The 21,762-nt window shown below is 44.9% G+C and overlaps 1 protein-coding gene across 1 annotated transcript in view; it reads right to left on the bottom strand.

Moving 5' to 3' along the window:
- The window catches only part of LOC115081389 (pre-B-cell leukemia transcription factor 1-like), a gene marked incomplete at both ends in the record, with an annotated part of 35,103 nt that extends 15,744 nt beyond the window's left edge, over positions 1–19,359 (bottom strand). Inside the window, one exon of the mRNA XM_029585843.1 lies at positions 19,169–19,359. Within this exon, the coding sequence (XP_029441703.1) occupies positions 19,169–19,359 (191 nt within the window). The remainder of the gene's footprint in view (positions 1–19,168) is intronic.
- Positions 19,360–21,762: the final 2,403 nt, after the last annotated feature.

Genomic DNA, 21,762 nt, shown 5'->3' with positions numbered 1-21,762 from the left:
TGTTACTAAGATGACGCCAGAACCAGAATATCGTTTTTGTAGGGTGAGTTGTATGGGGAATGTCATAATTCTGCTTTACATCCATTATTGTGGGTCAGGGGGGTTCCCATGGATGCAAACTGTACTTTTACATCCAGCCCCATGACGATCATGGGTCAATGTGTCATGCATGTGAGAACCTATGGTGAGTTGAGTCACATTCACATTATAAATGTCATAATTAAATGATAAGTATGCACTAAAATCCAACCCCCTCCATAACCCCACCCCCATATGACCAAAGCCCCGCCCCTGCCCCACCCGAAAAATGGTCTTGCTTGAAGCCGGTCCCTGGAGCAAAAAAGGTTGGGGACCACTATATTATAGTATACATCTTAAATGTAATTTTTTAAAATATGGTTTAATAGAAACCCCCAGAGCAAGTCAAATTTATTGGCATACCCACATATATAGCATTACAGTAATCCAATTAATGTAAAACTAAAGTCTGTACTATCAATCTAACATCCTCGATAAGTAAAAATTTCCTCAATGGTCACAAGAGTTTTAACTTAAAATATGCAAAGCATGACATCCTTTTTACCTGAGCCATTTATGTTAATGCTGTATACAAAACTACTCCTAAATTTTGAGTTTCTTGGAGTCCACCCCAGCTTTCCTGCACTAAGGGAGAAAGCAGAATTGCAGATGTTCTCCGAGGAGAGCAGGATATCTGTCCCCACACATGGGTGACATTATTTAATGGAGCACGGCATTAAAAACATTGTCAAAGTTTCTAGAACTTTGACTGAGCCTCACTAAGTATGCCCATGTCATGGAAGTTCTCATACATGGATGAATCCCTAGCTACAGGCAGCCCACAACAAAAAAGGGGGAATAACAAAACCAGTGCCAACGTGCACAACCAGAACAATAATTTTGTTGCAACAGGCCTTTTTCATATGTATATAACCTAATGGGGGCAGACAAACAAAAACAATGGCCCTAGGCAAGAACAGAGTTGTGTTCCATACCTCAAACAAGCTCTTGAAGACAGACTGGCCAAACCTGCTGTCACGCCAGCCATCCCTATCCAAACAGTAGTGTGATGTGAATGAGTGGAGAAAACTCCACCTTGCAAAGCTCCTCCATGGGGACTAATTGCAAGTCAGCCACTGATGCTGCCAAAGCCCAGAGTGAGTCCACCTTACTTAACAGAAGAAGATGCAATCTGCTAGCCAATTGGAGTGTGTCTCTATTTGGCAACAGCAATCCCCAGCTTACTCTAATGAAAGAAAACAAAAAGCTCAGTGGGCTTTTGAAGGGCTTCTGACAACTTTAGAAAGAAGGCAAAGGCTTTCTTGCAGTTCAAACTGTACAGGGCTTGTTCATCTTGGTGAGTATGAGTGTGTACGCAAGACCACTCTATCATGAAAAAACTTAGTGTAAGGTGGATAAATGGTTAAGGCCTGAAGTTCACTGAAGTAACTGCCATCAAAAATACAACCTTCCAGATCAGGTACTTCAGGTCACAGGAGCACAGTGGCTCAAAGAGAGCTTTCATCAGCTGGGACAAACCACATTGAGGTCCCAAGATACAGCAGCTCTTATGGAAAGCTTCAAATGAAGCAGACCATACATGAAACAGACAATTAAAGGCTGTACAGAGATGGGCTTACCTTCTACATGGTGATATACACTAATCCCATTAAGATGCACCCTGAGTTTGTCTTAAGACTAGCTTTAGATAGATGGAGAAGAAAGTCTAGCAGTTTTTGTATGGAGCAGAAGACAGAATGCATGGCCCTGTGCTCACACCACACATCAAGCCTCCTCCACTTCAATCCATAGGACATTCTAGTAGGTTTTCTGTAAGCCAAGAGGACACGAGAGACATCCTCTGAAAGATCAAGATTTGAGGAATCCACCTCTCAACATCCATGTGGCGAGCAAGAGGGCTTGGAGGTTGTGATGGTGTAACCTGCCTTGATCATGGGTGAACAGAGCCGGGGATACCCCCAGCCTGGTCAGTTCCCAAATGGACATCTCTCAAGGAGTGGAAACCAGATCTTTCTCAGCCAATGGGAGAGCTATGAGACTCATAGCCCCCTGTCCTCTCTGTGCTTCAACAAAGTCTTTGCAACCAGTGGGACTCGAGGATAAGTGTGCAGAGCTTCCTGGCCCCAATGTAGGGCGAAAGCATCGGAGGACAGCTTGCTGTGCGCCCTTGTGATTGGAACAGAAGAGCGGGATTTTTCTGTTACAAGGAGCTGTGAACACAGCAATCTCCGGGTTGCCGCAGAAACAGAAAATCTGATTTGCTACCCCTTGGTCAAGGACCTTTCATGGAGTTATAAGGACAGACTCAGTTTGTTCACCAACTTGTTCACAAGAGTGACTAGATAAATGGCCCTGAGGACAATCCCCTGAGAGATGGCCCAGGCCCACAACTGGATTGCCTCATGACACAAAAGGCAGGAGCCTGTACCTCCTTACTTGTTGACTACATTGCCACGATTATCCATTTGGATCAGTTCAACCTTGTTGGACAGCTGATTTCTGAAACCTATAGCGCATACCAAATCTCCCAGAGCTTCAGGACGTTTATTTGATACTGATGTTTCCGGGCAGACCAAGTGCCCTAGGTGTAAAACTTATCTACATGTGCTTCCCAGCCTAGGTTAGATGCAACCATAGTTAGAACAATTTGGATCGGAGAAATCTAAAATGGAACACCCCTGACCAGACTGGAATTGTCTCGCCATCAGGACAGGGAGTCCTGGAGTAGCGACGTGATCTGGATGCAGACCTGTAGATCTTAAGTGCTTGGAACCACTTCAGTCTCAGGGTCCATTGGGCTCTTCTCATGATCAGATATGTCACGAAAGTAATATGAACTGTTGCAGCTATGTGGCCCAATACCCCCAACATGTGCCAAGCTGACATCTGCTGACTCTCTTGGACCTCTGCTACAATGGCCATCAGATTGGTAGTCCATTGCTGCAGGAACGTGGTCTTGGCCTGAATCATGTCTAGCAGAGCTCAAATTCTAACTGTAGTGATGGGCTGAGGCGAGACTTGGGGTAGTTGATGACGAGCCCTAGTAACTCCAACACCCAGATGGTCATGTACAAGGTCGTGTACATCTCTATCCTGAGATGTGCTCTTGACCAGCAATAGTCCAGACAGGGAAACACGTGCACCCCTAGCCTGCTTAGGTGCGACCCCCATTATGACTAAGTATTTCGTGAAGACAGGTGGGGCAGATGCAAGCCCAAATGGCAGAATGTTGTTTGGCGGTGCCGGTTTCCTACAACAAATCTGAGTCATTTCCTGTGACCGGAGAATATCTAGATGTGAGTGTAGATGTCCTTTAGATCGTGAACGAGTATAGCCAGTCCCCTTTTCACAGAAAAAGGATCAAGGTGCCCAGGAAAATCATCTTTTAACTTTTCTTTTTTGATGAACTTAGGTCTTGGATAGGACAGAGTTCCCTTGTGTTCTTTGGAATCAGGAAATAATTGGAGTAAAATCCTCCCCCTCTCTGCCATGGTGGAATGGGCTTGACCACTCTGGCCATTAAGAGGGTGAACAGCTCTGCGACCAACACGTCCTGATGTATTGTTTGCCCCCAAGATGAGTTCAGAGAGTGATTTGGTGGGACAACCAATAGGTTTAAATTGTACTCACTCTGAACAATCCTGAAGATCTACTTGTCTGGAAGGTCCCCCGGCACAGCTACTCGGATCTTGACTATGCTCTCTATGGTGCAGTCAAAAGCTGTCCCAGGTGTTGGCTGGGAACTGTGGGGCTTAAGTGACCTCTGCTGTTTGGGATGGTTTAGAGGGAACTTGCTGAGTCCCATTTTCAGGTACCTCCTAGAGATGAAAGTCAGATTCGGAGAGGGTGTGGAGAGCTCCTGGAACTTCGCACAGAGATCACATCTGTGCCACCACGTCCTTAACATGATTTCTGAAGAGATTCTCTCTTGTGCACGGCACCTCAGCAAGACACTCCTGCACTTCTGGATGGAGCTCTAAGGTGCGTGACAGCCAGGCAAGTCTGAGCACACCATCCCAATGGCAGAGACTCTCATTGCTGCCTCGAAAACATCTTGTGGTAACCCCAGATGTCATGCAATGCCCCCAAGCAGAGGACATATCTACCTTGGAGATCTGTGATAGACACAGTCCTCGTGCATTTAGGGCATCACTTAAACCCCGAAGACATATTGGCATAAAACAAAAAGGACGCTAAATCAAACTTGACGGTGGCAATGGCTGATGGCCGGCAGGCTCCAACAGGACTATCGACTGAAGGGAAATAGAGATATTCCAAAAAAAAACTACCTAGGGATAACTAAGGGGAAGACCACGGTGATCCCGTGCTGAAAAGTGAAATGAAACCCACATAAAATAAAAAAGAGAAAAAAAATTGCAAAAATCCCTGTGACAGCTGGGCTCTGTGGAAAAAGCAAGACCAAAGGGGCTCCCGCATGAACATGTGGTTCAGTGCATGCTGTTGGCATGCTCAGTGATATTTAGCCAAAATTCTAGAACATTTTCCATGCCGGGTTCCATATGATGATATCACCCACATGTGAGGGCTGCCATCCTGCCTGTCCTTGGAGAAAAGCTGTGTGCACCAGTGGGAAAAGCAGTGCACGCAGTTAGAGGGAACACTGCTTATAATCTACTTGTTTCAAGATGCTAAACAATACATCCTCGTCAGTCAAAATAAGTACTTCAGAGATGGAGTTACAGTCTCTGGAGTCCAATCCTGGTCTAATCCCTCTGCAGTTTCTACACATTCCCACCCAACCTTCACCATCCTCCACCCCAAAAAATACACTCACCGCTCCCCCCATACACCCTTCTCACCCACACACTCTTCAATCTCCATCATCCACCCATCAACACTCTTCAACCTCTGTTACCTACATACATGCACATTCTCCAACCCAACCATTCAAACACACCCCCTAACCGTGTATGTGGGGTTTGCATGTCCTTTACACACCATCATCCACCTCCCCATTAACATAGCTCTCTCACCCTCCAGATCAACTGCTGGACACACACACACAAACACACACAGAACTCCTGTAACACACAAAGTCATAGAATTATGAATTTGTTTTAAATAGTCATGCTATTCTAGATATTTTAACTTAGCAGAGGAGTAGGCTAGTGGTTAGAGCAGTGGGCTATGAACCAGGGAAGCCAGGGTTCAAATCCCAATGCCGCTTCTTGTGATCTTTGGCAAGTCACTATACCCTCTATTGCCTCAGGTACAAACAGATTGTGAGTCCTGTAGGGACAGGGAAATGCCTCCAGTAGCTGAATGTATTCTGCTTTGAAGTGCAGAAAACCAGAATATTAAATAAAACAAATATAAAATAGGAAAAATGCCAAGCTTTATTAATATTATGTATTATTTACATTACTAATACTAATGCTGTACACAGACCTGTACAAGAAATTTTGTTTGAAGTATCTACACGGTGTTTGAGGAAAAGAAAGGGTTGGAGGAGAGGTATGAGCTCCCCTCTGCCAGAGATTGAATGCTAATTACAAGCTGCCGGGTCCCTCTGCTTTCAACTGATACACTGGGTAAATACAGACTTTGGCATTTTAACTAGGGGGTTGCCATGGAAACCTTACCAACAAAAGCAATCCAGGCTCCTCTGTGAAGAGGTCCTGCAGTTTTGTTTAGTGAGGATTAATTCAGTATCATTAGCAGCACAAAGCGCCAAGACAAAGAAAAAAAGAATAATAGTAGGCAAGGTGAGCAGGCAGTCAACTCCAGATACTGATATTATGCTGCCTTAAAAAATCCTGGAACCGATCCAGCAAGGCGCACTCTCACGGGCTCCTGTCGGACACCTTGTGGGAGGAGCCTCTAGGATAGGCACCCTGCATTCCACATTCCGTGTGCTTCTATGGTTAAGGGAGCCTTTACAGTAAAGGATGTTCTTTTTGATGACATTTAAATTATTCACATTTATGTAGTGCTATTAGAATCAAGGTGGGGATTCCTCCCCAAAAAGACAGAAATGCATAAAGTTTCATCCAAATTATGCTGGAAAAAATGGTTGCTGAAAGGTAATCGCAGAAAGTACTTAGACCCCTTCACTTTTGCCACATTTTGTTAGATTACAGATTTATTCTTAAATGGATAATATGCATTTTTCCCTCCTCAATCTACACACAATACCCCGCAATGACAAAGTGAAATCAGGTTTGTAGAAATTTGTGCAAATTAATTAAAAAAAAAAAAAACCAAAACCTGAAATACCAAATTTTACATAAATATTCATATCTTTTGCTATGATACTCAAAGTTGCATCATGTTTCTATTAATCATCCTTGAGATATTTCTCCAACTTGATTGGAGTCCACCTGTGGTAAATTAAATTGATAGGGGGACAAGATGGCCGCCGCCTGAACACCATGCTGCGAAGAGCTCGTCCGCAACCCCGAAATTTCTGTTACTTTAATTCTTCTTTGATTATGCCTCATACAAAAAGGAAGACTTGGGTGAGGGAGATTTTGAGTTCTTCTCCCGTTACTGAGCATAAGCAACAACAGCGGATAGTGTCTTTTTTCGCGGCACCCTTACCAGTGACGCCGGAGGTAAGAGCCGCTGTGGAGGCGAATGTGGAACAGATGCCTTCCCTGGCCGAAGTAATATCTTTGAGCCCCAGTGAGCCGTGTGCTCCTCCACCGCCTTGCTCGTTCAATTTGGAATTACTACAAGGAGCGACTGCTGCTACTACTGCCCCGAGAAGGGGCAGCCATATAGATTCCCCTTCGGTGAACCCATTAATTATGGATTCAAAGGGCTTACCTCCATTACTGTTTTCCTCTGAAGTTAGAGAGAGTGGAGGAGACCCCGAGAAGGAAGAAACGGAGAGTAACCAGGTATGCATACCTTCAAAGTTAATTATTGAAAAACCTAGAGAAATAATGTTGGCATCTGTATGGAATGCGTTAATATCCGTGGAAAAAGCAATATCGTCACTAACCGAAGCATTGCTAGAAAACAACCGAATTTTGTTTGTTGAGAAGTAAATTAAACCTATGGAAACTAAAGTTGCTGAAATGGATGTAAAGATTGCAAGAATGGAAACAGTACAACACAATCTGGTTCAATCAGCTTCAATTTCTTAAAAAAAAATAAATTGTAAAATGTTGAAAATAATGGGCCGGATTTTAAAAGGGTTACGCGCATAAGGTACGCGTGTAACCCTTCTAAAACGGGCCTGTGCGTGCCGAGCCTATATTGCATTGGCTTCGGGCGTGCGCAAAGCCCCGGGACGTGTGTAAGTCCCAGGGCTTTCTTGGGGTGGGCGTGTCGGGGGGGGCGTGACGCAATCGGCGCGTCATCCGGGGGCGTGTCGGGGGATGTGACGCGGTTAGCGCGTCATCTGGGGGCGGTGCCGCAGGCGTGGTTTCGGCCCGGGGCCGTTCCGGGGGTGGGGGCTCGGCGTGCGCAAATTGCATAAATGTGCACCCCCTTGCGCGTGCCGACCCCGGATTTTATAAGATACGCGCGGCTAACCGCGTATCTTATAAAATCCGGCGTACTTTTGTTCGCGCCTGGTGCGCGAACAAAAGTACGTGCGCGCGCTATGTTTTAAAATGTACCCCAATATGAGGTTGTTCAATTTGAGAATATTGAACTTCCCTTATATTAAGATGATAGATACCTGCTAAAGACTTAAGAGTTACTTAAAACAAATTCTTAAATTTCCAGAGGAAGCTCTTCCTATTATAACCAGAGCTTATTTCTTCCTATTATAACCAGAGCTTATTAAATCTGAAGAAGGGATTCCTAAAGGCCCTAAGGGTTCTGATTCCTGTTCATTAATGAATATTACACAGTTGCTGGAATTATCACATGAAATGAATATTCAGGAACGTGCCACATTATTGGTATCTTTTGCTTTTTTGTCCAAGAGGAATTCTGTCCTGAAATTCTTTTTTCGCAATTGTCAACATCTTTATTATGGTCAAAAAGTATGGGTCTTCCTGGAGGTCACTAGAATAACTCGGGACCATCGGGGGAAATTTCTGCAAATGAAAGATGAAGTTAAAAATAGATCTGCAAAATTTGATTTAACATTTCCTTGTAAGTGTCTGATTAGGCATCAGGATTCCAACTATATATTTTTTGAACCATCACAATTGAGGACATTCCTGGACTCTCATTCCTAAAATCCTCACTTTATGGGTACGGCTTAATGTAATACGTAAGGGATTGTTCAGGCTTCATACTGGCCTTTAAAAAGATTTCCTATTATTTCGCTCATATACAAAATTGTCCCCCTAGTATTGTACTTATAATGATGACTTAATGATTGGAAAATTTTTCCAAGTTAATTGATATTTCATAATATTAATCATAATCATTGTCATATTTCTGTTACAAGTGGACTTGTGTTATTTGTGAAAAATTCAATAAAAAAGTAAATTAAAAAAAGTGAAGCAGATTTGTGAGGCAAGACTTGCCCTGGGTAAAGCCATGCTGACTTTGTTCCATTAAACCATGTCTTTCTATATGTTCTGTGATTTTGATGTTTAGAACACTTTCCACTATTTTTCCTGGCACTGAAGTCAGGCTAACCGGTCTGTAGTTTCCCGGATCGCTCCTGGAGCCCTTTTTAAATATTGGGGTTACATTTGCTATCATCTAGTCTTCAGGTACAATGGATGATTTTAATGATAAGTTACAAATTTTTACTAATAGGTTTGAAATTTCATTTTTTAGTTCCTTCAGAACTCTGGGGTGTATACCATCCGGTCCAGGTGATTTACTACTCTTCAGTTTGTCAATCAGGCCTACCACATCTTCTAGGTTCACCGTGATTTGATTCAGTCCATCTGAATCATTACCCATGAAAACCTTCTCCATTACGGGTACCTCCCCAACATCCTCTTCAGTAAACACCGAAGCAAAGAAATCATTTAATCTTTCCGCGATGGCCTTTTTTTTTTTGTAAATATGTTTTATTAGGAGTAAAAAATAAGCAATTCCACAACATTCATCAGTGCAAGAAAAGCAAACCAGGAAATAACCATGGTACGCCATAGTACCTAACCTTCAGTTATACAAATCCGTATATAAAAGACATACAACAGATATGCAATATGCAATATAGATATACAATAGATATACAGTTGGCACTAGGAGTCAGGCTTACTTGCAACCAGGGAAGCGTGTGTTATACTCCATATTTTCATTTTGTTATTTCACCTTACCGAGTCTCTTCTGGACTCAGATCACCCATACTACCTATCACCCCTCTCCCATCGTACCTCCCCAACTCCCCCCTTCCCCCCCCCATATTTTGCCCCTCCCCTCCCCTCTACTTTGATATCCTTCTTAAAAAAAAAAAAACCGTAAAGAGTAAGGATGAAACAGAAGCGTGCATAACATTTCATTCAATACTTTAGTGTGTTGAGCTGTTAATACCTTATACGTGATAAAGGTTTACTGGGAAACCCCTTTTTGACCAGCGTAATGTAACAATACCCAGAATTTTGCCCTTTAACCAAAAGTTTGCCCTCTAGCCTTTAGCCAAGTGTGGACGGTCTAATATGGGAAAAGAAAGGTCCCCATATTCTGTGCACTGTGTCCCTTTTTGTTGCTGTGGTGTGTTGGGCCATTTGGAATTCGTGTGTACTGAGATTTAGCATTTTCGTAAACCAGTGATCTACATGTGGAGCTTGATCAGATATCCAGTTTGTGAGAATAGTTTTCTTTCCTACTACCGCCGCTTTAAATAAGAATGTGGCTAGGACCTTATTATTAATTAATGGATCTCTGGGAATCCCAAATAACCAAGTAATTGGGTCAGATGGCACAGAACACCCCCAGATCACTTTGCAAAAGTCTATAACATCTTTCCAAAATGCGGAAATCTTTGCACATTCCCAAAATACATGTGTATAAGTACCTAATTGAGAACCGCATTTCAAGCAGTTGGGAGATTCAGAAATTTTATACTGATAGGCTTTCTCCGGGGCTAAATATCCCCTCCACAAAAATTTATATTGCGTTTCTCTTAATAATTCGTTAGATGTCAAGTGCTTTATAGTAGCAAACGCTGCTTTGAACTCTTGAAATGATCCGTTGAATAATGGCCATTCGCGCCAGGATTGGTAGAGACTGGACAGCACGTTGTCTGCAAGATCTTTGGAGAGTTCTTTATAGAATTTGGAGATGCTTGGACTCTTGGATATGTTGGAACTTCTATGCAGAAGGTCTGTTAGTTTCTGGGATTTTTTCCACCAGTTAACGTCAACATTTAACGATCCTATAAAATGGCGTAGTTGTAAGAATGCAAAAAATTCTGAGTTGGGAATCTGATAGACCTCTTGGAGTTCCTGGAAGCTGTGCATCTGGCCTGTTGCCTTATTAATCAATTGGTGCAAATGACCCAACCCTCTGTCTTTCCATGCCGTAAATATCGAGGTTCCCTGACCTGGGATAAAGAGATCGTTATTCGTGATTCCAAGCAGTGGTGTGAGGTTAGGCTGAAGGCCCAATTTTTTGCAGAGAACTTTCCAGGTGTGTCTACACGTCTGTAGTAACAGATGCGACCTAATCTCTGGGGGCACCTGATCCACATGCGCATGGGCCAAACTATTAAGGGATGCTACCCCATACCACTCCTTTAAATAAGCAGTTGGTGTGTTCCGCGATGGCCTTTATCTTCTCTAAGTGCCCCTTTAACCCCTCGATCATCTAACGGTCCATCTGACTCCCTCACAGGCTTTCTGCTTCGGATATATTTTAAAAAGTTTTTACTGTGAGTTTTTGCTTGGATTTTCAGAAGGCGTTTGACAAAGTTCCTCATGAGAGGCTTCTAGGAAAAGTAAAAAGTCATGAGATAGGTGGCGATGTCCTTTCGTGGATTGCAAACTGGCTAAAAGACAGGAAACAGAGAGTAGGATTAAATGGGCAATTTTCTCAGTGGAAGGGAGTGGACAGTGGAGTGCCTCAGGGATCTGTATTGGGACCCTTACTTTTCAATATATTTATAAATGATCTGGAAAGAAATACGACGAGTGAGATAATCAAATTTGCAGATGACACAAAATTGTTCAGAATAGTTAAATCACAAGCAGATTGTGATAAATTGCAGGAAGACCTTGTGAGACTGGAAAATTGGGCATCCAAATGGCAGATGAAATTTAATGTGGATAAGTGCAAGGTGATGCATATAGGGAAAAATAACCCATGCTATAATTACACAATGTTGGGTTCCATATTAGGTGCTACAACCCAAGAAAGAGATCTAGGTGTCATAGTGGATAACACATTGAAATCGTCGGTACAGTGTGCTGCGGCAGTCAAAAAAGCAAACAGAATGTTGGGAATTATTAGAAAGAGAATGGTGAATAAAACGGAAAATGTCATGCCTCTGTATCGCTCCATAGTGAGACCGCACCTTGAATACTGTGTACAATTCTGTTCTCTGCATCTCAAAAAAGATATAATTGCGATGGAGAAGGTACAGAGAAGGGCTACCAAAATGATAAGGGGAATGGAACAACTCTCCTATGAGGAAGACTAAAGAGGTTAGGACTTTTCAGCTTGGAGAAGAGACGACTGAGGGGGGATATGATAGAGGTGTTTAAAATCATGAGAGGTCTAGAACGGGTAGATGTAAATCGGTTATTTACTCTTTCGGATAGTAGAAAGACTAGGGGGCACTCCATGAAGTTAGCATGGGGCACATTTAAAACTAATCGGAGAAAGTTCTTTTTTACTCAACGCACAATTAGACTCTGGAATTTGTTGCCGGAGGATGTGGTTAGTGCAGTTAATATAGCTGTGTTTAAAAAAGGATTGGATAAGTTCTTGGAGGAGTAGTCCATTACCTGCTACTAAGTTCACTTAGGGGTAGATTTTAAGAGAAGCGCGATCAGCCTACTTTTGCTTGCGCATCAGACTCAAGCAAAAGTACGCTGGATTTTAGTAGATACGCGCGGAGCCGCGCGTATCCACTAAAATCCTGGATCGGCGCGCACAAGGCTATTGATTTTGTATAGCCTGCGCGCGCCGAGCCGCGCTGCCTCCCCCCGTTCCCTCCAAGGCCGCTCCGAAATCGGAGCGGCCTCGGAGGGAACTTTCCTTTGCCCTCCCCTCACCTTACCCTCCCTTCCCCTACCTAACCCACCCACCCGGCCCTGTCTACACCCCCCCTTACCTTTGTCGGGGGATTTACGCCTCCCGGAGGGAGACGTAAATCCCCACGCGCCAGCGAGCCTGCTGCGCGCCGGGCCGCGACCTGGGGGCGGGTACGGAGGGCGCGGCCACGCCCCCGGGCCGTAGCCACGCCCCGTACCCGCCCCCAAAACGCGGCCGACACGCCCCCGAAACGCCGCGTCGACCGGGCCCGCCCCCCGACACGCCCCCGACACGCCCCCCTCCGAAAACCCCGGGACGTACGCGAGTCCCGGGGTCTGCGCGCGCCGGTAGGCCTATGTAAAATAGGCTTACCGGCGCGCAGGGCCCTGCTCGCCTAAATCCGCCCGGTTTTGGGCGGATTTAGGCGAGCAGGGCGCTGAAAATCCGCCCCTTAGAGAATAGCCACTGCCATTAGCAATGGTTACATGGAATAGACTTAGTTTTTGGGTACTTGCCAGGTTCTTATGGCCTGGATTGGCCACTGTTGGAAACAGGATGCTGGGCTTGATGGATCCTTGGTCTGACCCAGTATGGCATTTTCTTATGTTCTTATGTTCACTAAAATGTTCTAAAAACTTTCACTAGACTTTCAAGCTCTTCATTTCTCTTTTTACAACCTTTTCACTGCCAAAGGTTTGCAATCTCCCTGCTGGAAGGAATTTTGTGGGTGTTTTTTTTTTTTTTTATTTCCTCAGGTGTACTAAAGTGAGCCACAGCCAGAGCTGACCATCAAGCTGGTAACATTTACCTTGAGTCCTCTCCAACCTCGGCACCCCCATGGAAACAGAGGCTCCAGTCCAAGGGCACTGTGGGGGTCCCCAAAGCCCTCATTTGTCTAGTTCCAGGATACCTCGCTCTGGAGACCCATACTCAGTAACAAAGTAATGATGGCAAAAAAAAAACAAAACACCAAATGATCCAACCAGTCCTTCCAGCAAGTTTATTATTGTACTAACTGCCACTCACTGCTGGTTACCCCCAAGCCTTATATTGAACAGAACTGGTCCTAAAACTGATCCCTGTGGAACTCCATTTAAAACACTTCTCTCTTCACTGTAGGTTCCATTTACCATTACACTCTGTCTCCTGTAAGTCACAAGTTTGTAGTCCATTCCATCACCTTAGTGCTAAATATCAAGCTTTTCATTTTATTCACAAGCTGTTGCGAGCTTGTCCTCCGGCTGCTGTACGAACCGAGGGCTTGGAGGCCTTCGGATTCTGTTGCGAGCGCGAGGAGCGCGGTCTCCTCTAAAGCAGATGGGGTAAGCCCTTGGGCCACGGCAGAACTCAGGGAGGAGCCCCAAGCCACACCGTGGGAGGTGAGCTGGTGCGAGCATGGAGAACCAGGCAAGGCCTAGCTGAAGCAAGGAATAGAGAACAGGGTCTGACCCTCAGCCAGACCTGCACGCCCAAGACAACCAACAACGTAATATTGATTGATGAACTGTCCTCCGACTGTTCCAAGCCCTTTCGGACCTGCCGCTGGGTAACGGCATGGGCAGAAGGCCGGACAGAGGACAAGGGCAGACAGAGTCCTTAGAACACAGAAGACATCACAGACAAGGGCTGAAGCGAGGACATCAGACGAGGGCTGGGAAGGAGAACATTGGCACTGTCTCTCAGGGCGTCCTACTCAGCCCACCGACACGGGCGGATCCAATGGGCTGGTTGCGGACCACCCTGTCCCACTGCGCGCCCTACACAGCCCGAGGAGGCTGGTCGCGGACCACGCTGAGAACGGGACGAGCGCAGGGAAGAGGTGGGTTACTGCACTCCTGGCAGTCTGAAGTGGGATACTGCACTCCTGGCAGTCTGAAGCGGGATACTGCACTCCTGGCAGTCTGAAGTAAGCTGGAACATCAGGAACTGGAACAGGAACAAACATCTAGGAACATCTGGAACCAACATCAAGGAAACAAGCAGAGACACAGGACAGGGAGCCATCGAAGCAAAGACGACCACGGAGGACCTGGATCGGTCTGAAGACACAGGCAACTGTGGAACCCGATCCGAAGGCAAACAGGAACTGAAGTGAAAGTCCTTTTATACTGCTGTATGCAGGCAACTCCCTGGGAGGAGTACACCTGGACTGCCCCTCACTGGCCCTATAACGGAGGAACAGTGCTGCAGGCTGGCCCCTAGGGAGAGGGCATGGCCCCGAACCAGGAATTCCAAGCAGAGCCAAGCAAGCCACAGGCAGGCCCCAAGAACATCGAGGCATCCCAGGCCCAGGAGCAAATCCTGGATAGTACGTAGGCGAGGCCCTGCCTTCGGAGCGGCCTCCAAAGAAAAAGGTAAGATGCCTCCTGTGGCGCAGCACAGGAGGGATCGCAACACAAGCCTCCTATGCGGGACCATATAAAATATTTTGTTGAAATCCAAGTAAATCACATCACATCAAATTCTTGGTCACCCAATCAAAAAAATCTATCAGATTTGTGACAGGACCTTCCCCTGGTGAATCCATGCTGCCTCTGGTCCGGCAATTCTTCTGACTGTAGATAGTTCACTATTTTTTTCTTTCAGCAGTGACTCCATTACTTTTCCCACCACCGAGGTGAGGCTAACCGGCCTGAAGTTTCCAGCCTCCTCTCTGCTCCCACTCTTGTGAAATGGGACCACCACCGCTCTTGCTCTAATCTCATGGAACCACACCTTTTTCCATGGATCTATTGAAAAGGTCTTTCAACGGACCTACCAGCACATCTCTGAGCTCCCTCAGTATCATGGGATGTATCTCCTGGGCGCTTCTAGTTCCACTCACCCAGCTGAAAATATAATAGGCAAAGGGGGCTGGCCCTACCTGTACAGTCAGGGTTTAAGTAGTGAGCAAGGACAGCAGTGTTTTTTATTTTGTTGTGTTTTCCTCTCCATTCTCTTGAGAGATACACAGTTTGAAGGAAAGCGGAGAAGATGAAGCATGTGATAAAGATCCTTGCTACAGGGCAGCAGGCTGTGCAAGAACAAGTTATGCAGCAAAACGCATTGCTAACTCAGGTAAGCACAGGCCATAGAGACAGCTATGAACTGGCCACCTCCCTTGTAACCAGTTGTACTTAAAATGGCCCTGGGAAAAGACACTGAGTGTTTTTCTTTAAGAACTTTGAACGGACCACTTATTTGGCAGGATGGCCTGAAGATAGATGGACTATCTGGGGAACCTCCTTACAGGGAGCAGTCAAGCTGCCTTCCAAACTCCAATCCAGAGGGAAGGGCTACATATGCCGGTCAAAACACCCATCCTAAAGAGGGCAGGACTTATCCCGAAACCCTACAGAGACAGTGGTTTCAGCAAAAAGTTCTTTAGCCAGAAGAAAACATATGGAATCTTTTCCACCAACTTAAGGATGTGGCTTAGAAGTGGCTGCACCCAGAAGAGAAGACTGGAATGGAGATAGCCAATGTGGTTTTGCTGGAACAGTTCCTAGATGACCTAGAACCCTCTATCCGGAAGTGGGTGTGCCGACATCCAAATCTTATGCTAGAGAAGGCATTGAAGATGGTAAAGGCCTATTACCAAGCTCAGTCCATACCTCAAATCACCACAGGCTCAGGGGAGACTTCCCCACCCAGACAGAAGACACCAGAGTCTTAAGGACAGGAGACCTTGACAGCAGGTGGAGCCAGGCAGGCTGGACTTTTCACCTCAACCACAAAAACCCGTGGTATCACGTTTTAGTTGCCAAGAAAGGGGCCCTTTTGCATGAGACTGTCCCCGCAGGGAAAAATGAACCAATGGACGTTAATACTGTGGCCCCACACTTTTCTAATTTTGTGGATGTTCCTAGCCAGGAAATCTCTATTTTTGTGATTGTGGTGGAGCTTGATAGTTTTCCAACCCAAGCATTAGCAGACTCTAGGAGTGTGAAAACACTCGTCCAAAGAATTAGCAAAGCTGATCTAGATTTACGACAACAGAGCAGCGACCCTGGCATGCATCTACAGGGACCAATGGCAGTATCCAACAAGTAAGGTACAACTGAAGACCCTAGTCAGCCAAGAGAAAACAGAGGTGGGGAGTTCTTCCTTGGCTACCTTACCCCGTGATAGGGGAGGACTGTCCAAACCTTTAGAGCTGTGGAACCAGCTCACAATGGGTTCATCTAGCCATAATAATGAAGAATTGGAGTTTCCAGAACTCTTTACCCTTAGAAGACTCAGACCTGTATTATAAAGACTCCTAAGTCCTGGAGGAAATGCAGATAGGAAAAATACAGTTATGACTCGAATTTCGAGGCAATTGGGGAGTCAGTCAGGGGAAGAGCACCAACCCTCCCAGAATGTCATACCTTTCAGTGGGAAAATGGGAGTAACTTGGGGAGTTCGGGCAGGCCCAGGTGGAAAATGAGTTCTTTAAGTGAGTCTGGGGGCAGGTTACAGACTCTAGTCCTCCTTGTTTTGTAATGAAACGGGAACCACTTTACCGAGTCACAAAGGGAAGTGTGGAAAGAAAATTGCTAGAACTCCTAGCTCCCAAACCATATTGCCAGAAGGTCATACAACTAGTGCACAATCACTTTCTAGGCGGTCACCTGGGGAAGAGAAAATATTGGCACAATTCTATTGGCTGGACCTGCATAAACAGGTTCAGCTGAATTGCCGGTGCTGCCATACCTGCTAACTCACAAAGCCTGCTGGTATATGGATGACACCTCTCATACCAATGCCCATAACAAAAGACCCCTTTCTAAAGGGTTGGCATGTACCTGTGGGGCCAGTAGAGATCTACTCAAGGAAATAAGTACATCCTCGTCATTCTAGACTATGCCACAAGATATCCAGAAACAGTACCACTACGGAACAGTAAGACCCCAACAGTGGCGACCGCCCTAATGGAAGTTTTTTCACAACTTGGGCTGCCCAAGGAGATTCTGATCTATCAGAGGACACCGTTCATATCCAAGGTAATGAAACAACTTAGCACACCTCGATCTATCATCTGCAGACCGATGGCCTCATTCAGCGCTTCAAACAGATGCTCAAGCAAACAGAGGGGAAAAGTATGGATGAAGATGTCACAAACTCCTTGCTGCCCTATGCGCTGTTCGCAATCCGCAAAGTGCCCCAGAGCTCGATTGTTGTTTTCCCTTTTTGAATTACTGTATGGAAGGAGGCCGAAAGGATTCTTGAACATAGGAGCCTATTTTCTAAAGATTATCTCCCATTTTGTGTCTATGGGAAAAATGCTTAGTAAATGACCCCCCATAAGTAGGGAAACTTGGGAAGACAAAGGGAACCCTTGGCAAAACCTCATGAACAACGTTCTTGGACTGCAGGGTCATCTAAAAAAAAAGGTGGGGGAGGTGGCCTATCTATGCCTAGAGAAGGCTCAGGCTGCCCAACCTGAGCTTACAAATGTCCCACAGTCCAAAGTATTCCAGCCAGGGGATCACATCCTTGTCTTTCTCCAGTCTTTGGAAAGCAAGTTGTTAACCAGTTGGCTCGGTCCCTATGAAGCTTTGGAGAAAACAGGGCCCGTGGAGTACAAAATAATCCAGCCAGATAAAAGAAAACTCAAATCTATCATGTAAACCCTCTGAAGAAATTGATTCCACAGGTGTACGGAGTGGTATAAGAAGTGTTTGGTCCAGAGAGTGGTCCTGAAGTGGATCAAACCTAGATTCCTTTCGGAGATCAGCTGTCCACTGCACAGACAGGTGATTTAAAGCAGCTGGTGAAGCAAAACAAGGAGATCTTCTCAAACTTACCATGTAGTATTCACCTGGTTTAGCATAACATCATTATGCCCCCTGGAGTTGTGGTGCAGAGATAACTCTATTGGATTCCCAAGATCAGATGCCGTGCCAGTGGAGACTGAAGTGAAGGAAATGCTTCAGCTTGGAGTTGTAGAGGAGACTCACACTGGGTTGGTATCGAAGCCAGATGGGATTGTTTGATTTTGCTTTTCACTGCAAATAAATTGCACATAAAGGAAACAGCCAGAATCTGTCTCCTTATTACTCCTGGCTGTTTCCCAAGCTGCTAACTCCCAAGATACCACAGGAGCAATCTTTTGTGAGGCTACCAAAGCAGCTGATTTCATAAATAGCTAAAACAATTTTCCTTTTCTTTCTGCCATAGACAGGGGTCCTCGGGTTATATTGGATTCCTCACTCTTGCCTTACGACCCGACATCTCTAGCATCAGCATCCATATCTGTAAAAGCTGCCCCTTCCTCTCACCTGCTCCCAAGCAGCTTTCTTTCAAATTTACTCCTTACTTACAGATTAGAACTGGTACTGGTCTCTGATTGCATGCTGCCATTCTAATATCTTGTATCCCGTCCTGGGTGAATGTCTTATTCAAAAAGGGTAATAAATCCAAATCAATACATAAACACATTTCCACTCCTAACAGTCCGGGTCAAGCCTTCTGTTCTTGAACTCTTACAGCTTTCCCCTGCTGCTTCTCTGTCACCCTGTCTAATACCACGCTGCAGATGCCTGCCCCCCTATCCTCCGGTTCTTCTTCCTACTCTGCAGATTACTGGACCCTGCACCACAGTTTCCCATACTCTGCTTCTAACCCCGGACTGCCTCCTCAGGTTCAAACTCCATTTCCCTCCTGTTTGAACACTGGTCCATCACCTCTGTTGTCTGTACTGCTCACCATGCTATAGCCCACGCTGCTGACTGAGTTCTTTGTAAGAAGCCCTGGCGAGAGCGGCCTACAAACAAGCCAGGTTTGGGCTGAAATTTGAGCTGCTGCATTGCAGGACAATTTTCCAGAGAAAACATCCATTGCAATGTTACGCCAGACACCAGCTGCTAGCACTGGGCCAGTGTCTGTACATCCTGCAGCCAGAAATCGGGGAGGTCAGCTATCTTGGAGGCATCCATAAAGGGTCGATGCTGTACTTACATTATGGCTCATACTTTGTTAAGGACTCTATAAGCGTTGCAGCTATTGTGACCCCTTCAGACTGTCCGCAGTCTATCTTCCAATTATACATGTTTCCCCAAATGTGTGCTCTTGGAATAGGTCTTACCGTGCATCCAGGAACCGGGAACGCAGGATCATTACAGCCTCACACGTGCTCTGCTTCAGCTGCATCTGGATAGAGCTGAATTTGCGGTGAATGATTCCCACCATACGCTCAATCTCCTTGGGCGAGATAGGTCGGGTTCGGCTCTGCTCACGCAGTAGATTCATTACATGTGTGGTGAACTCATTACATGCCTGAAAGAGACAACAGCATGGTTCAAATAAAAACCCTATGGAGCTGGAACTATGAGAAGCAATATACAGAGGAAGCAGAGACTCACTGGCATATCCATCTCTGCTCATTCTCCTTGCCGAACTTCACAAATACAGCAGGATAAAGCAAGGGGACATTACATTTTCCATGGAGCAGGAGTGCATTTATCAAGCACTGATGAAACAAACTTGATTTAGAAAGGAAGATACTGGATACCAAATGAACAACACTGAGAAGGGGCTGATTTAGCAGAAGAGCTCACTCTGCACTGATAACACGGAGAAGGTGCTTATTTATAAGAGTGCACACTGCACTGATAACAATGAGAAGACACTGATTTACAAGAGGAGCACACACTGCATTAATAACACTGAGAACAAGTTGATTTGCCAGAAAATTGCACACTGCACTGACAACACTGAGAAGTTGATTTTCCACAGGAGTGCACACTGTACTGATAGCACTGAAAGGGCACAGATTTACCAGAGGAGTGCATGCTGCACAGATAACAGTGAGAAGGCACTGATTTACCATATTGCATTAACACTGAAAAGGAGCTGATTTACCGCACACACTGCACTGACAATACTGAGAAGGAGCTGATTTACTGCGAACACTGCACTGATAACACTGAGGAGGAGCTGATTTATGACAGGCATGCACACTGCACTAATAACATCGATAACATCAGGAACAATTTTGGATTTTCGAACTGGGCTCTATACAACCCAGAGGGTTAAATGAACTGATAAACTGGCATTCATTTGGGATGATTACCGAATTGAGAACTGCTTACTAGCTTAAATGTCATTTCCGTTTAGTACTTTAACAGTTTCTCCCCCCATCATGTTTAAAGTATCACATGAATGGACGCGATTTGAGGATCGATGAAGACAGACTGGAAAGAGAGAATTTGTATGGGAATTCAGTTTGTCCCGTTTGAAATTGGAGATGTGAGCCTGTATAAGGAGATATCCCCTGATGCAGAACGGCGTTCGAAACTTGATGTCATGTCGGGGTTAGATCGTTAGCCTGGTGGCAAGATAAGAACTGTTGGGATTTGGTGTTGCTCACTTGAAGACGAGATATAACAAATTTTTGGGACACTTTTCCATTCTTCTGTTAGAAATGAAAACATTTTTTAGTTTGTGGAGATATTAATAAAGTAAAGTGGACTTTAAACTAATAGGGGCTTTGATGTATTGGAACGCCTACTGAGTGTCGGTCCTACATAAATAAAAAAAAAGAGTAAAATCATAAGTTATAAAAATGAAGGATACATTTTTGAACTGTTTTGAAGTATATGCCCAGTAGACCATTGCTTATATAGTGGATACATTGTTGTGAGGGTCTCTGGAGTGCAGTTTTGGTTGGGCATATTAGTGTGTGATTGATCGTAAATAAACCCGAACTCCACCCTGAACTTTGGGAGGGTGAGGAATATAAATTATTTTAAAGAAATAAAATACTTGTTTCACATCCAGCCCACAACACCCCAACAAGGGAGCTTCGGTCCTCCCATCAGATCTGTTTATCTTCCCCGTCACTAGCTAAAGCAAAGCTCTCCTACATTTAGTTGCTTTGCATCCAACTTATGGAACAATATTTAGACAGAACTTATGAAAGGAAACCTGTTACTCTTTCTTTAAAAAAGTAAAAGAATCTAAACCTGGTCATTCAGCCAAGCTGGAGGTCAGTATCTCTGCCTATCTTTCAGCTTTGTATCCTCCCTTAACTATGAAAAGTGTTCTACTTTGATGTGCTGTGCTTTTGGCTCAGTATCATCTCTAATCTAGGAAGTCAGTGTGTACCGTGATTTGCTATCTATACAATTTTGTATTGTACCAGTTCCCAGCTTTATGATATTCTTATGTCCCCCTCCTGCCCTACACCCCGACATACGTATTGCAATTCACAGTTTTCTTTGTAATTTCCTTTGTGCCTTTCCTAGGGAAAGGTGAAATATTGCATGGAAATAATTGTGTGTGAAGCAGCTTCCTTTGTCCGGTGGTGTTGCCAACCTAGGGCGGAGGAAGGGATCTTCCAGACTACATCTCAGGAAGAACTCATTTATTCTTCTAAATAACCTGCACATGGCACTAGCCTAGGTGAACACTAAGTATCCAACAGCATAAGCCAATCCATCTACTGCCTTCTGTACGTTTTAAAAAAAATACTTAAGCTAGAATAAATGACTGTTTCACCAGGTAGAATAGCTCTAATGAAAATAAATTAAGCTATGTTAATTGACTCAAAAGATTTGGAAGCAACATTAGCATGATCCATTCTGGGCCTAAAGAGATTTTCATCCTGGGCTGATCCCTGATTTCAGATTGATCTGCTGCTGCAATTAAGAACCAGAAAACAAAATCCACAGCCTCTTT

This window comes from Rhinatrema bivittatum, unplaced genomic scaffold (genome assembly GCF_901001135.1).
Source record: "Rhinatrema bivittatum unplaced genomic scaffold, aRhiBiv1.1, whole genome shotgun sequence".
In the NCBI taxonomy this organism is placed as follows: domain Eukaryota; kingdom Metazoa; phylum Chordata; class Amphibia; order Gymnophiona; family Rhinatrematidae; genus Rhinatrema; species Rhinatrema bivittatum.
This window is presented reverse-complemented; position numbering and strand designations above follow the sequence as displayed.